This window comes from Canis aureus, chromosome 9 (genome assembly GCF_053574225.1).
Source record: "Canis aureus isolate CA01 chromosome 9, VMU_Caureus_v.1.0, whole genome shotgun sequence".
Classification (NCBI taxonomy): domain Eukaryota; kingdom Metazoa; phylum Chordata; class Mammalia; order Carnivora; family Canidae; genus Canis; species Canis aureus.
In genome coordinates this window covers 22,874,705-22,889,847 of record NC_135619.1, presented here as the reverse complement: position 1 = coordinate 22,889,847, position 15,143 = coordinate 22,874,705, and the positions used below count along the sequence as shown (strand labels likewise).

General features: G+C 34.0%; 1 protein-coding gene across 5 annotated transcripts in view; it reads right to left on the bottom strand.

Moving 5' to 3' along the window:
* The window catches only part of LRFN5 (leucine rich repeat and fibronectin type III domain containing 5), a 237,153-nt gene that overhangs the window by 9,948 nt on the left and 212,062 nt on the right, over positions 1-15,143 (bottom strand). For 4 of the 5 annotated variants that reach the window (XM_077909147.1, XM_077909150.1, XM_077909148.1 and 1 more), the window contains 2 exons: positions 6,071-7,475; positions 2,651-3,363 (listed from right to left, as the gene is read on the bottom strand). In XM_077909147.1, the coding sequence (XP_077765273.1) occupies positions 2,651-3,363; positions 6,071-7,455 (2,098 nt within the window). In that variant the 5' untranslated portion in view covers positions 7,456-7,475. Of the gene's footprint in view, positions 1-2,650; positions 3,364-5,527; positions 5,720-6,070; positions 7,476-15,143 lie in introns of those variants that run through there. The other variant, XR_013386127.1, reaches the window with a different exon arrangement.

Here is a 15,143-nt window from a genome sequence, read left to right as displayed (position 1 = left end):
ACAGATTTACTTTTCAGTCACTTCACATTGAAACTGCCCTGAACAAAAAGTTTCTCATATAGTTGTAAACAAAAACAAAAACATTTGATCCTCTCTATAGGACAATCTTTTGTTGATCTCTCTAAATATAAACTTTTTAAAGACAGAAACATAAGCCTTATCACTTCTAAAAACAAGTGTTCATGCATTTGGTTAATATACCCTGAAAACAGCCTTATAAAACTAATACAAATGTAAATGGGTTTAATGACTTTAGTCAAACAGAATAAATTACAATTATTAGATATTATAGAGTTCTAAATGTTTATAAAAATAAAAGATATTCAATTAAAATTTCATTTGAAACAAGCAGAAAATTGATTTTTAAAAATACAGGCACGTGGAAAACATTAAATAAGCTGATCAGTGCAGCTTGGTGCAGATGTGCTAAATTTGTCCTTTATGCATGATTTCAGAGCCCCCTTGACCACAATCTTCATAAGGCCAGAGGTTTTTTCTCTGGGGATTCATCTATTTAAATCTCAAAAGCAGTTATACGTTTGGGACTTTTTAATACTATATAGGTAAAAACTAGGAAAGGGAAAAGCAACATGCTTTTGCCAATCAACACCTTTTGAAGAATTAAGTAATTGATGTTAACTAGAAATGTTTAATCGGGACTAGAGCATTATCACAGAAAATGTTGAAGATACACTTTACTCTGTGTAATGCGTTTGATTTAACAAAACATGACCCCACACGTGTAATTGCATTTATTCCTCAAGAGAACTATACATTTGACCTGTGAAAAGTAAACTTCAGAAAAGGAACCAGGGCAGAGAAGGCATTTATGAATCTAAGATAACATTAGCCCATTAGATCATTTGTTTCAAGATTGGCATGGAAAATAATCTTTAACTGCTTTAATTTTACCTGCTTCTGAATGTCATCATAAAAGTGTATATAAGATGTGTCTCTGTAAAGTTAAAATTAACTGAAATGTTTATATATGCCTCTAGTAGAAAAAAATTAAACTAATGACTACCATTCCTTATCTGTGTTTTAATGATATTTCAAGTGATCTTTAAGATAATAATAAACTTACTATGTGTTTAACTTACTCCCATGTGCTCACTTTGGCAGCATATATACTAAAACTTACTCCCATGGAGTATGTTATATATATAAAGTACATACCTTATTGTATTATGGCTAATTTTTGTGTGTGTACAAGACTCTCACTGGAAGCTTATTTTCAACATCCCTCCCCAAACACCAAAGAATGCCCTAATGTTAACCCCCATTTACCAGTCTTTAATAAAATACCATCAAGTTGCCATATAATATAAGATTTTCAATGAGTAGATAGGAACATTTATCTATATACCTTGATTTCAGTGGATATCCAAGAATGCCATATATCAAAGAGCAATATTATTGTCTGACTAAATTAAAAAAAAATAATAGATTATCACTAAGCTGAATGATTTCTAATTAAATTTCATCACAGGTTTTGGTTAAAATAAATGCATTCAGTCTAACAAAGAAACATTCCAACTGAGAATTATGGAAAGGAAAGAAGGGAAAAATGAAATCACTACCTGGTTAATGAGCGATGACTTTATATTGCTTATAAACGTAGTAAGAATCCCACTAGAAGTAATCTTTTCATTTTACTTAGTGATAAAAATAAACATCCCTTTGATAATGTCTTGTATTTCTGTCTCCCTTTTTAATTTCCATAAAGAAAAATATAACATTCATTCATTCTGCAAATGTATACTGAATGAATGAAAACACCCTCACATGCCCAGGGTAGCAGGTAGCAGCTTATAATAACTAGATTTTTTTTTTGATAAATGCAAAATCACTTGAATATTCTTTTGCTTCCCATCAAAGAAGCTAAGTCATGGATGAGAAATACCATAAATCCATTAAGGCACCTGAACCAAGAATGTTCTTTAGAAGGGTACTTATTTTAACACTGTCTGGATATACTTACTGAATATTTCATTTTAAATACCATAAGAACACAGAGTTGTCCTTTTTGATATCTGCCTGAAAACAAACACTACTGTCCTTGAAAGAAAATATGCAATATACTCACTGAAAAATACTCATCAGTTTAGGTGGTCCTTTTTAAGACTGGAGGAAATAGCATGATTTATGCAAGACATTTTTACCTGGTGACAACCTTTATTTTGCATTTTGCTATTGTAGAACCTGGAAGCCAGCCCTAGAATGGGAAGAGGCACTGCTGCTATGTCATGCTTTTATCCCCAGACCATTTTATATATGTCACCTTCATATATTAAACTATACCTAGAAGGTTTATACACCTTGGCTCTATGAGGCATGTATCAGAGAAACAAAACTGGAATTTCAAATTCCAATTTCTTATATGAGTTTTCAAAGTAATTTCTTCATTAAAAAGAAATAATAGGTTACACAGTGCTTTCCAATATCCACTCAGAATCGGAAAGAGTTGCTTTTCCACTATGCCCATCAGAACTGTTGGATTGAATTAACATCGCATTCATAGACATGCTTCTTTTAGACCGTCCACATATGTTCAGTGAGTTAATATAACAATAGTATTCCTTTAATTCTCCATTCAGGGAGTACCTGTGCCTCGCTCTGGATCTCTCAGCAGGCAAAGTGAGAAACTTACTTGGCTTTGAGTGTGCTCTTTTAGATGTGGGCCCCTCTGTGACAGAATCAGGAGGTCGACTAGCTAACTGCAATGCAGTGGAGTTGTTCCTGTTAGTGTTTTGGGACTCAATATTTGTGACCGCTTCATTCTGTGGTTCAGCACTTGGCTTTGTGCCAGGCTTTCTTTTCTGCTTTTGGGACACAGAAGCATTTGAAGTCCAGGTAGGAGGCAAAGCAGAGGTAGTGGTAGAGGAGTCCTGACTTGAACAAGTTTCTGAAGATTGTATCACATTGTCATTGGCAACTTTACAACACTGGGCATTCTCTTCATGTCCCACAGCTTGTTTGGACATGGACTGGGGCAGCGTCACACTGCAGCCTTGTATCTGAGCCCCATTAGTTTGAGAGTAGACATTGCTGACCTTGGTGACCTTGTGTTGCCCATTATTGTTACAAACCTTATACCGGATCATTAGAATGATGATGAAAACGAGCACAGATGCTACAATTATTCCACCAATAATAATGATCATGGTGCCTCCCAAAAACTGGGACTGCATGAAATGGCATCGCACATAATCCTGTTCCGTCGTAAACTGGATGCAACCCACGACTCTGGTGGCAGTGAGGGAAGTGATGCCATCATCATATATTGCCAAGACACACAAGTCATACATAGTTCCAGCAGCCAGGTTATTGACAAGAAAAGTTTTGCTCGTAGGAGGTATCATTCTGAGGGACAATGGAGTTTGTGTTAATATTAAAAATAAGACATATATATACACACAGAGCCATTATGACTTCAGTTCTGTTTCATTTCAGTACTCATTAAGATAAGCACATTTATAACAGATACAAAATACGGGAAAATGATCTAATCTTATATTTACCTATGTAAAATGGCTAAAAGTCATTGTTGGATTCTACATTGTATTAATGGTGCCTGCACCAGGCCTTGACAAGCTTACTAATTACATTGCCTGGCAAAGCAGACCTCCTGATAAAAGCCATGGCTAAAAAATCATTTATGACAAATTGCTTTTGAAAGGTGTGACTGTGACATTATCTGACTACTAAACAAATCCATTTAGCACTTACAACACCTCTGTGACTAAAAGCCAATTTGAAGGAAGGGAAAACACTGACAATCACATTAGAAACCAGAATGGAAAGGCATCAGAGTATTTGTTTTCCAAGTCAGTTTTAAGCTGCTATGGAATGGTACCAGTTAACCTATCTTTAATAACTCCACTAATTACTACGATTAAAGTACTTTATTTACAGATCTCAGCCTTCTCTAATGTCTTCAACATGTGGCTTTCAGTATGTTACTATCTAAAAATGAGGTTGATGAAAATGCATGAGGAATATTATCCTAAAAACATGAACAGGGCAAGGCTGTTGACCAGAGCATAAATCCATCATCCTACCCATTGTGGGCTGATGAAATTACCTTCAGAATAGTTGCTAAAGTTTGATAAAAGTTTATAGATAACTCTGAGTCCATTATATCACAAAACTCTTCCACGGATGCCTTTTTTTCCATTTTTTTTAAGTAGCAATCAAATATGACCTAAACTAAGATTTCATTTAGAAAAATAATTCTTGAAACTATATGCTTTCCCTGAAAGAATTTTTTAGGAAATTTTAAAATTTGGCAATGCTAATCCATTATACAACCTAGATGTGTTCTAAATAAACTAGGAAACAGGCTAGAATATGTATTTGTGATTAAAATCACTATCATTTAGTGCATGATAAACAGCAGGCATTACTAAGCACATTATATATACTATAATTTTATCCTTTTTTTTGGAACACTATAATTTTATTCTTACAGTTACTGTAGGCATTACTATTTTATTGATGACAAACACTGAAGTCAGGAAATTCAAGCAATTTTCTGAAGGTCACATAGAATTTACTTATCATGGCAAGATGAGAATCGTATAATTTGGAAAGTAAAAGCTGACCTATTTACACATATATATAAAATAAAATAAAATAAAATAAAATAAAATAAAATAATAAAATAAAATAAAATAAAATAAAATAAAATAAAATAATAAAATGTTAGCTACGTGAAGGTGAGGGGTAGAAGCACATATTCTTCTTTGACAAAAGGTTAAATAATGGATAGCCCAGGTAAAGAGCTGAGTATGAGAAGGACAAACTACTTTATGCTAATATGCATGCATCATAGTCTACATGATCATATGTTTAGTGATGAGAGGGATATTAGAAATAATTTACTTTAATCGCTTGCTTTTAAAGATGAGGAAATTAAAACCCAGTCAGGTAGAACTTTGCCCAGGATGGATCATATGGCTAGCTGGGCCAGTTTTGTCTTTTCCACCAGCCCATGCTCATTTTTAAACAGTTCTCTCATTTCCATACATGAGTGAAAATCAAATTATCTTCAAGAATTCACCTGGGTATATAAAATTGAGTTAATCTTATTTCAGAAAAGCTTCAAGACAAAAAATATATATGTATATTTCAAAACCATGAGTTTGCATCATTTCCTAAGAGTAATAATAGTCTATCATGAGTGAAATTATATGGAGAGGTAAAAATGTATATTTCCAATTAAAAATTGGACAAGATGTGACTATAAATCAATGAGGCTGAACTTTAGAAAAACATACCAGAAAATCTATAATCAGAATGAAATTCTCCATCAAAGTCCTTATGAGGAGATTATGTACTTAACTCCAGTGATACTTTCACTGCTCAAAATATTTATCAACTTTCTCTTTGGAACTGTCTTAAGAACCAGTATATATGAAACAATACACATGCATATAACTCAATCACTCAAAAAAATCAGTCTCATTATTTTATAGTTACATCCTATTTTTGACCAAAAATGGCAATACCCATCTTGATCACCCACCTTATTCATAAGACTTGGCTCCATATGGCTTTTGCTTGTTTCCAAAATTCAAATTCACCCTCAAAAGACGAAGATTTGCCACCACTGAGGATATTCAAAATAGTATGACGAAGATTCTAAAGATAATTCCAAAAGTGCTTTGAGCAATGCCAGCATCATTGGGATAATGGAATAGCCTCCCAACGTGACTTCCTTGAAGGAAAGAACACTCATGTGGATGTGTAAATTCTGGTATGTTTTTGAGTTTTTAAAATAAATCAATCTTATTCTCTGATAGTCACATCTCTTAGATGAAGGGGAAAAAGGTAAGTAAGCATAATATTAAATATAAATTTGAACTCTCTAAAAATAACACCATTCAAAATATTTCCCCACAGGTATTCACCTTTCACAAACCTTACATTGTACACTTTAACAAAAATGGAGTGCTGTAATTAGAACACAGAGTAGCACTGCCAATTAAAAAAAACAAGTCAGTAGTACATGAAGAAACCCTACATTAATATGCATGGTAAATATAAACATTTGGTTAATTTCTCTTACCTGTAAACAAGAGTGTCATCATAAGTACCATTGTACTGGATTTGGAACATACGTATCCCAGGAATATTCCTTTGAAAATTAAATTTAAGTAGTGCAGTAGATGATGTTGCTTCTGCTACTACAATTTTATCTTGGCTCATTTTAGTATCACCATTACTACTGCTTGCATTAGAACCTGACTTAGTAGAAGTTGAGATATCTGAAGAACCAGGATCAGGCTCATGGATATGGTTTGTACTGTTTAGTAAGTGAGGGAGCTTAATTATATGAAGATCCACTGTTTGTGTTGCTTCCCCAGCAGGATTGGAAGCAATGCAGGTAAAAGCACCTGTATCCTTTACAGTTGTTATAAGAATATCAAGTGTCCCGTTGTCATACACCAGAGATCTTGTTGCATTTGAAATCAGCTTTCCTTCCGGAGAAATCCAGTGAATTGCAGGTTCAGGGTCTCCCCTGGCTTTGCACCTCAGAGTTGCCCTTTGACCTTCCAGGACTCTCATTTCATGTGTATGACGAGTAATGAGAGGAGGCTCACATAAAAACTCTTCCTCAGGAATTGACCAAAAATAGCGGCCAGTTAAAAGTGCTGGAGAAGCGCAAGTCTCTAGGTCATCTTCTCTGGACAGACGCCTCAACCACAACAATTCACAATTGCAATGCAAAGGGTTTCCACCAAAACTTAATGCAAAAGTTGATGGGCTGATTATTCCTGAGGTTGCTAGTACCTGAGCTCGCTGAAAGAGAGGATCAGGTGGTAGCTTCTGCAATTTATTGGATGTTACATCTAGCCGAGTCATTTTGTGCAAGTGGGAGAATGTCCCCTTAGGAATGTTATCAATCATATTGTGATCCAAACTAAGGGTGTGCAAGCTAACCATCTTCTCAACAGCATCCCAGGGAATCGTTTCTAAATTATTGTAGGACAGATCCAGCTCCTCAAGGGCAAAGACATCATCAAATGCTGTAGAAGAAATTAAAGTCAGTTGATTGTTGTTCAGTATCAAATGATGGAGATTGGAAAGCCCACTGAACATATCATTTGTAATTTTAGTCAATCTGTTGCTATTCAAATGCAATGCCCTCAAATTTCGTAAGTCAGCAAAAGCATGAGGTGTAATAAAACTTATCGTATTCCTGGATAGCGTCAGGTCCACCAAGCTGGTCATATTTGCAAAATCTTTTCTTTTAATATTCGTAACAAAATTGTCTGCCAACCGCAGTTCCACAGTTCTTCTGTCAATGTTTGGTGGAACAAATAAAAGCCCTTTCTTGGCACAAAGGGTTGCGAGATTAGGAGACAAAATCTGACAGACACAACGCTTTGGACAGATCTGAGCTCTCACTGCTATGCCAATGAAAAACAGATAAAAAAGAAATTTTTCCATTGTAGATCAGATTTAAGAGCCTGTAAGAAAAGATACAAAATGTAGTGTTAGCATCCAGTCATTTCTCTAAAGTTCATATTCCTGCTGGAACAATCCTTTTTATTTTTTTATTTTATTTTTTTAATGATAAATTTATTTTTTATTGGTGTTCAATTTGCCAACATACAACTGCAATACAGAAATGATTTACTCATTTGTTTACTTAACAAACAAGTATAAAATATCCACTCTGTATTATAGGCTATAATTGACACTAGGATGAAAAATGTACCATTCATTGCCTCATGGGATTTTAAATCAAATGGAGAAAACAAAGAAGCCAATAGATTATTACAATTCTGTAAATTATGTGCTATTTTTGAAATATATCCAGGGTATTCCTTGATGTACAACAAAGTGACATTCAGCTCAGACTGGAGGGTAGGAGTTAAGAAACTTCCCCATAACCCTGAAAAACCATCTTATAAGTTTCAAAGATATATTTAAGGATTTGTAAGCATTTCAATTTACAGAATAGAAACAATAAAAGACAGCATTTGTTATTGTTAACTTTGTAACATATTTGAAAGTAATTAATCATTAATTAAACCTTACTAATCTTTACAAACCATCTTGAACATAGTATAACCTTCACAATCTAACTGCAAATAAAGGTTCTCAAAAATAAAAGGGCTAAAAATTTACCACAAATACTCTGAGCTCCTTAAATATTAGAATAGTTTATTCAATATAAAATTGGATTTTTGAAGATAATTTCTGAAAAGTAGTCATCAAAATTCTTGACAGTGAGTCCCAAAAGATGCTATAATTCCACTTTTTCTTTTAAAATCTTAATGTACGTAAATTTACCCAAATATAATTTTTAAAATATCTTGATACTCTCATTTCCCAGTTTGATCTGAAATATTTATTCTTGAAATTAATCATCAAAAATTAAAATACTGGGATCCCTGGGTGGCACAGCGGTTTGGCGCCTGCCTTTGGCCCAGGGCGCGATCCTGGAGACCCGGGATCGAATCCCACGTAGGGCTCCCAGTGCGTGGAGCCTGCTTCTCCCTCTGCCTATGTCTCTGCCTCTCTCTCTCTCTCTGTGACTATCATAAATAAATAAAAATTTAAAAAAAGAAAAATTAAAATACTAATACATATGCAATTAAAAGTTCTCATAAGTTACATGCAGTTTTAAATGCCAAGGAAAATAGCTAGAAAAAAATCAAATTTTTAACTGATGAAGATATAAAATATGGAATTATTCTGGAAATAATGTACCAACTTTTCTAAATAAAACATATTCATATAGGTTTGATTTATCTTATGCCTATTTTATGTCACATTCAATGTGGTTGTAATGTATAAGAACTGTCAAGCTCAATAAATGAAGTAGTCTTACTCTTCTCTTTATGATGGAATAACTGGCACTGAACTAGCCTGTCCGCAATAAGCAGCAATGTTAAGTACAAAAAAAAATATATATATATATATATATTTAGACATATATGTATTTAGACATATATATTTAGATATATATACATATATATAAGTACTATATATATGTATATATATTTAGATATATATATACATATATATAAGTACTATATATATATAAGTACTATATATATAAGTACTATATATATATATGTATATATATATATGAAAGAACTATATATATAGTTTTCACATACTGGAAAAAAAAAGAAACACAGAATGGTGATCCTTGAGAAAAGCAAATAAAAAAATTAATGAACCCTATCATTGCTCCTGGAGACCCTTTTCAAAGCATAGCACAGGAAGGAAGACAAGGAGACTTGTGGATGGGCAAGAGGATGGACTGGAGTGCAGAGAGTCTTCAGTGGCTTGAATTTATGAGACAGAACAGCAGAAAGAAGAGCGTTATCTGAAGAAAGAACTTCAGTAATCCTATAGGTAGAAACAGGGCAATACTGAAACACTGGGGAGGTAGGGGGAAGATGGAGGGATAAAATGAACAAAAACTCGGTGATCTGTGAAAGAATATTAAGAAGTCAAAAATATTAATAAGCATATAATTGGAACATCAGAAGAAGGCTTTAAAGTAGACATAAAGGCAAATATTTTTCACATTTCTAATAAAAAGCAATCAATAAATCCAAGTTCAAAACAAGGAAAATCATACCAGGACACATTATAATCAAATTGCAGATAACCAAAGAAAAAAGCAATGATCTTAAAAGCAGCACAGAAATAAGGCACATTACAAGAAAATAAACTGAACAAAATAAAAATAATGGCTGACTCTTCATTGATTTCTTTTTGGAAATTGCAAGCACTTCAAGAAAAGAGTCAGTCTGGGTGGGAACTTACATATTCACAAGAAATGAAGGTAAAATAAAAACATTTTGAGACAAACAAACTGAAAATTCCATTACCATAAGAACTGCACTATAAAAAAATATAAAGGAAATCTCTTCAGGTTGATGGAAAATCGTATCAGTTGGAAACTTGAATCTTTACAAAACGATGAAAAACAACAGAAATGGTATATCTGTGGGTAGATATTTTTATAAAACATTTCTGTTGTGTTTTAATCTGTTTATAAATAGTGCTTCTGGTATGGATATTAAAAGCTACAAAAGAATCAAACAAAAACCAACCCTACATCATTTGCACCCTAGCAATCAAATAAGCTAGATGAGCTGGACACTCACTACTTGCTTTTTTTTTTTTTAATAACAACATCAAAATGAGGATATAAACTTTCAGTAACTATATTCCAGAAAGTAATAGTCTTTGATGAAAGGGAAGAGCTCCATAGATGTCCTCTAACGTCCCCACCCAAACAGAAAAGTAAATAAGAGGACCTATCTGGCATAAATTGGGGTAGAGAGAAACCAGTCTATCTTTGAAAAGTTTAACAAACTTTTCAGTGCTTCATTTTTTAGAACAGTTTCAGGTTTACAACAAAAATGAGAGGGAAGTAAAGAGATTTCCTCTAAACCAAATGCTCCCACACATACACAGGCTTCTCCATTAACAACATTCCCACAAGAATGGAACATTTGCTACAATCAGTGCATCAACTTTGACACATCATAATCGCCCAAAGTTCATAGTCTACATCGGGTTCACTCTTGGTGTCGTACGTTCATTCTACAGGTTTGGACAAACGTACAATGACAAATGTCCACAATTGCAGTATATACAGAGCATTTTCACTGCCCTGAAAGGCCTCTGCACTCTGGCTATTCATCTTCCCCTGGCTCATCCCTGGCAGCCACTGACTTTCTTTTTTCTTTTTTTTACTGTCTCCATAATTCTGCCTTTTCTTGAATTCATATAGTTGGAATTATATAGTATGTAGCTTTTTCAGATTGACTTCTTTCACTTAATAATAAGCTTCAGTAATACATTCCTCCATATCTTTTCATGGCTTACTAGTTCACTTAATTTTAGCAGTGAATATTATACCATTTTCTGTATGTACTAAAGTTCATTTATCCATCCATCTACTAAAGGACACCTGGTTGCTTCCAAGTTTTGGTAATTCTGAATTAAGCTGCTCTTCAAAACTGTGTATAGCCTCTCGTGTGGATATATGTTTTTAACTCCTTTGGGTAAATACCAGAGAGTATGGTTGCTGCACTGTATGGTAAGAATATATTTGGTTTTGTAAGGAAGTGCCAAACTGTCTTCCAAAGTGGCTCCACCATAATTCCCAGCAGGGATGTGAGACTTTCTGTTGCACCATAGCCTTCCCAGCACGTGATGTCAGTGTTCCAGATTTTGGTCATTCTAATAGGTGTGTACTGGCATCTCTTTTAATTTGCATTTCCTGAATGACTTACAATGTAGGGTATCTTTCAATATTTGATTTGCCCTCTGTATATCTTCTTTGTTGAAGTGTCTATCAAGGTCTTTAGCCTGTTTTTAAATTATGTTTTTTTTTTTTTTTTATCATTGAGTTTTAAGACTTCTTTGTATATTTTGGATAACAGTCTTTTATCAGATGTGTCTTGTGCAAATACTTTTCCCTGTCTCTGGCTTGTCTTTGCATTCACTTGACATTGTCCTTTGTGGAGGTGAAGTTTTGAATATCAATGAAATCCAGCTTATCAATCATTTCTTTCATGGATCATATCTTAGATGTTGTATATTAAAAAAGCACCACCATACCTGAGATCATTTAGGGTTTCTCTTATGTTATCTTTTCAGAGTTTTACAGTCTTGCTTTCTATGCTGTGCAGTTAACTCTGTCATTTGTTATGGTATTATCATAATTCAGTTCACTACAGTCTCAACAGTTTTGAGACCAAGCTTGGGAATTTGCTATTCAAGAAGACATGGGATCTTAGTACTAGGATGGTTTTGGAGATCTGTTCTATAGATGGACTATGTGATTTCCAAATATTTGGAGACCTCAGCCAAGTTTACATCTCTGCTTCCAGCTTTTTTTTTTTTTTTTTTTTTTTTTTTTTTTTTTTTTTTTTTTTTTGGTGGCCAATGAGAGCTCTTTGATCTTTGATCTCATCCCTGCATTTCATTGTTTTTGGCTACAGTTGAACTGCCTTAGATTCTATGAAGGTAGAGGTTTCATCTAAGAAGTTTCTTGTATCCTACCAATTCAACCCTAGACACTCTGTGGTTTAAAATCAGACACACCTGTCTAGGAAGAAAAGGACTGAGCTCTCCATCCCCTCTCTAAGTCCTTTTATAGCTGAAACCCCTAAGCGACTTATTTTTCCTTGTGCTCTTCTACTTCTTACCCATCATTCTTCTAAAACTGAAAGTCTGGATTTCCTGGAAGATTCATTTCAATTTTCTTTTCCTCCCCAATTCTTCCCCATTCTTATCTGAAAATACAGAGTACCTAAGGAAATTATCTCAAAGACAAAATGTACAATGGTAGTAACCAGGGGGCTGGGAGGTTGGGGCATTGGGGAGATGTCGAATAAAGGTACATACATACTTACAACCAATAGATAAATGAGTCCTGGAAATCTAGTGCATGGTGTAGTAATTACAGAAAACAACATTGCATTATAGACATCAAAGTTGCTAAGAGACTAGATCTTCAATGTTCCCACCACACAAAAAGAAATACGTATGTGACATGATAAGGGTGTTAGCTAATGCTACAGCAGCAGTCTTATTGCAATATATAAATGTATCAAATCAACATGTTTTGAACATTGAATTTATACAATGTTATATCCCAGTTATATCTCCATTAAAAAGAAAAAGCTGCAGTCCTAATCTCCAGTACCATTGAATGTGAGTCTAATTGGAAATAGGGTCTTTGCAGATTATCAAGTTAAGGTGAGGTGATTAGTGCAAGCCCTAATCCAATATAATTGATTGTGTGCTTATAAACAAAGGAAATCTGGACGCAAAGGTAGACATGTGTAAAGGGAAGACAGCATGAAGCACAATAAGAATAATATCTATAAGCCAAGGAATGCCTAAGGCTACCAGAATCTAGAGGGTAGGAAGAGAATAGATTCTTTTTCACTGCTTTCAATAGGAACCAGGTATGCCAGACACCTTGATTTTGGACTTCTGGCTTTCAGAACTGTGGGACAATAAACTTCAGTGTAAACTGCCCTGTTTGTGGTACTTTGTTATGACCGCCTGATCAATTCAAGTTTCAAAAAGATTTTCTCTAACAGAAGAATTTCAGAAGTAAAACAATACATGTTGTACGCTTCCAAGTATATGTGCATTTAGAACAGGCAAAACTAGCCTACAAAGAAATCAAACCAGTGGTTGCCTAGTTGGAGGGTGGTTGATTGGAAAAGAACACAAGGAAATATTGGGGTGGTGGTGGGGAGGTCCCGGAAACAGCCTGTATCTTATTTGCAAGAGTGGGATACATACTGGTGTATACATCACAATTCACTGACTCTACACCTAATGTCGGTGCATTCTATGTCAAGTGTGCTTCAATATAGTTGATTAAGTTTAAAAAAAGGCAACCTGGGTCTCTATTTTGTTTCCAAATTCCAGTTCCAAAGGAAGAACTTATAAAGTGACACATTATTGGTAGCTGAGTAGAACTTAGTCATATTTTAGAAATGCGCATTTTCTTAATTCTGCCATATATCTTCAAAGATGTGATTCCATTCCAACTCAAATTATACATCCTGTTTCATAATCTGATTTACTTCACCAATATATACACTGCCTGATATGATTTCATTGCCCATATGGTGATTTAGAAAGTAAGATTAAGTTTGGAATAAAATGTGGATCACTTTCTTAATCCTATGTTTATTTTTTGCTTAGGTGAGACCTGTTTAATGAAAGACTCACGATTGTGATTAATGACCTATCCCATGTTATCTTAGGTCAGAGTAGAGATTTCAAAATTTGTAGAAGATGGAAGATAGGGATCATGTAAAGGAACATTTTTTACTTCCCACAAACTCACAAACTAATCATTGACATATTTATTTATTGAAGTAATATATTATCACTTGAAGAAAATGAGTGTGAATGGAGGAGAAGAGTAGTTGTTGTGTTTTGTTGGAATTCATGATTTAAAAATATGAAGATCATCAAACACACTACCCCATTCTCATCTAGTTAAGTTAAACTCTTTTAAAACATTTGTCTATTGCCTTCTGTAACCAGTTAAATGCAAACAACACAGATCTGTTTTTAATAATAATATTTGAGTGGGGATAAAACTCAGTAAATAGTCATACAGCTGTAGCTCTCTAGATAATATTTACACATCTCTACATTATACGTTCTTTCAAGCTAATTCTTTTCAGACACAAAGTGACACATTTATAAACAAAGAAGAGTCTATCACACAAAACTGGAAAATGATTTTCCAGTACTGCATCCCTCTTTCAGCCCATGGTTATTACACAACATATGCTCAAGAGAATCAGTATTTATTTGGCAACTAGAACAGGATATACAAGCAAATTTAGATTTTACAACCAACTGAGAGTATAATCTATTCTCTGCAGAAACCACTATGGTACCAATTTATATGTTGAGTTAAAGAAAAGCTATTGGACTCCTCAGAAGCCACCTCACCATCATTCGACAGAACTCTATCAATTCAATTAGTGTCCCTTTGCCCAGGCTAATACCTGGGAACAGATGCTGATGCCTATTGATGTTGATGAGTTGCTTTAGGAGGTGTCAAAATGGTTATAGTACTGTAAAGGATATTTTGTAATACAGTTTAGATAATGAAACACATTTGATAATCATTTCTAATATTTTAGGTTTTCTGTTTATTTTTTCCAAGTACTATAAATGGACATTATCCCTCTATTCTCTACTAAACCATATACAGAGAATATTACTATTGAACCTGCTAAATTCGAATGTCAAAACAAGGCAACTATAACCTTGAACAAGTATTCTTTGATCTTTGATTTTAAAAATCTCTAGCAAAATTCCCAAGTACACTGAAAATTAAATCTTTAAAAAATTCACTTGTGCATCAATTCACTCATTCTTTTACTAATTTCTTCAGCAATATTTATTTAGCATCTGCAGTACATGCAAGGTGCTTTCCTAGAACCTACCAAGTTTAGAAGGCTGAGATTGGATGAGGATAAGCACATTCACAATAATAATAGGAGGCAGACTGTGAAAAGCATTTTGATATTTAAATTTATACAAATAAAATGAGTCTTTGAGGAATGTGTAATTTTTGTTATCCCTGTGTGTATACATATATATATTTTTAC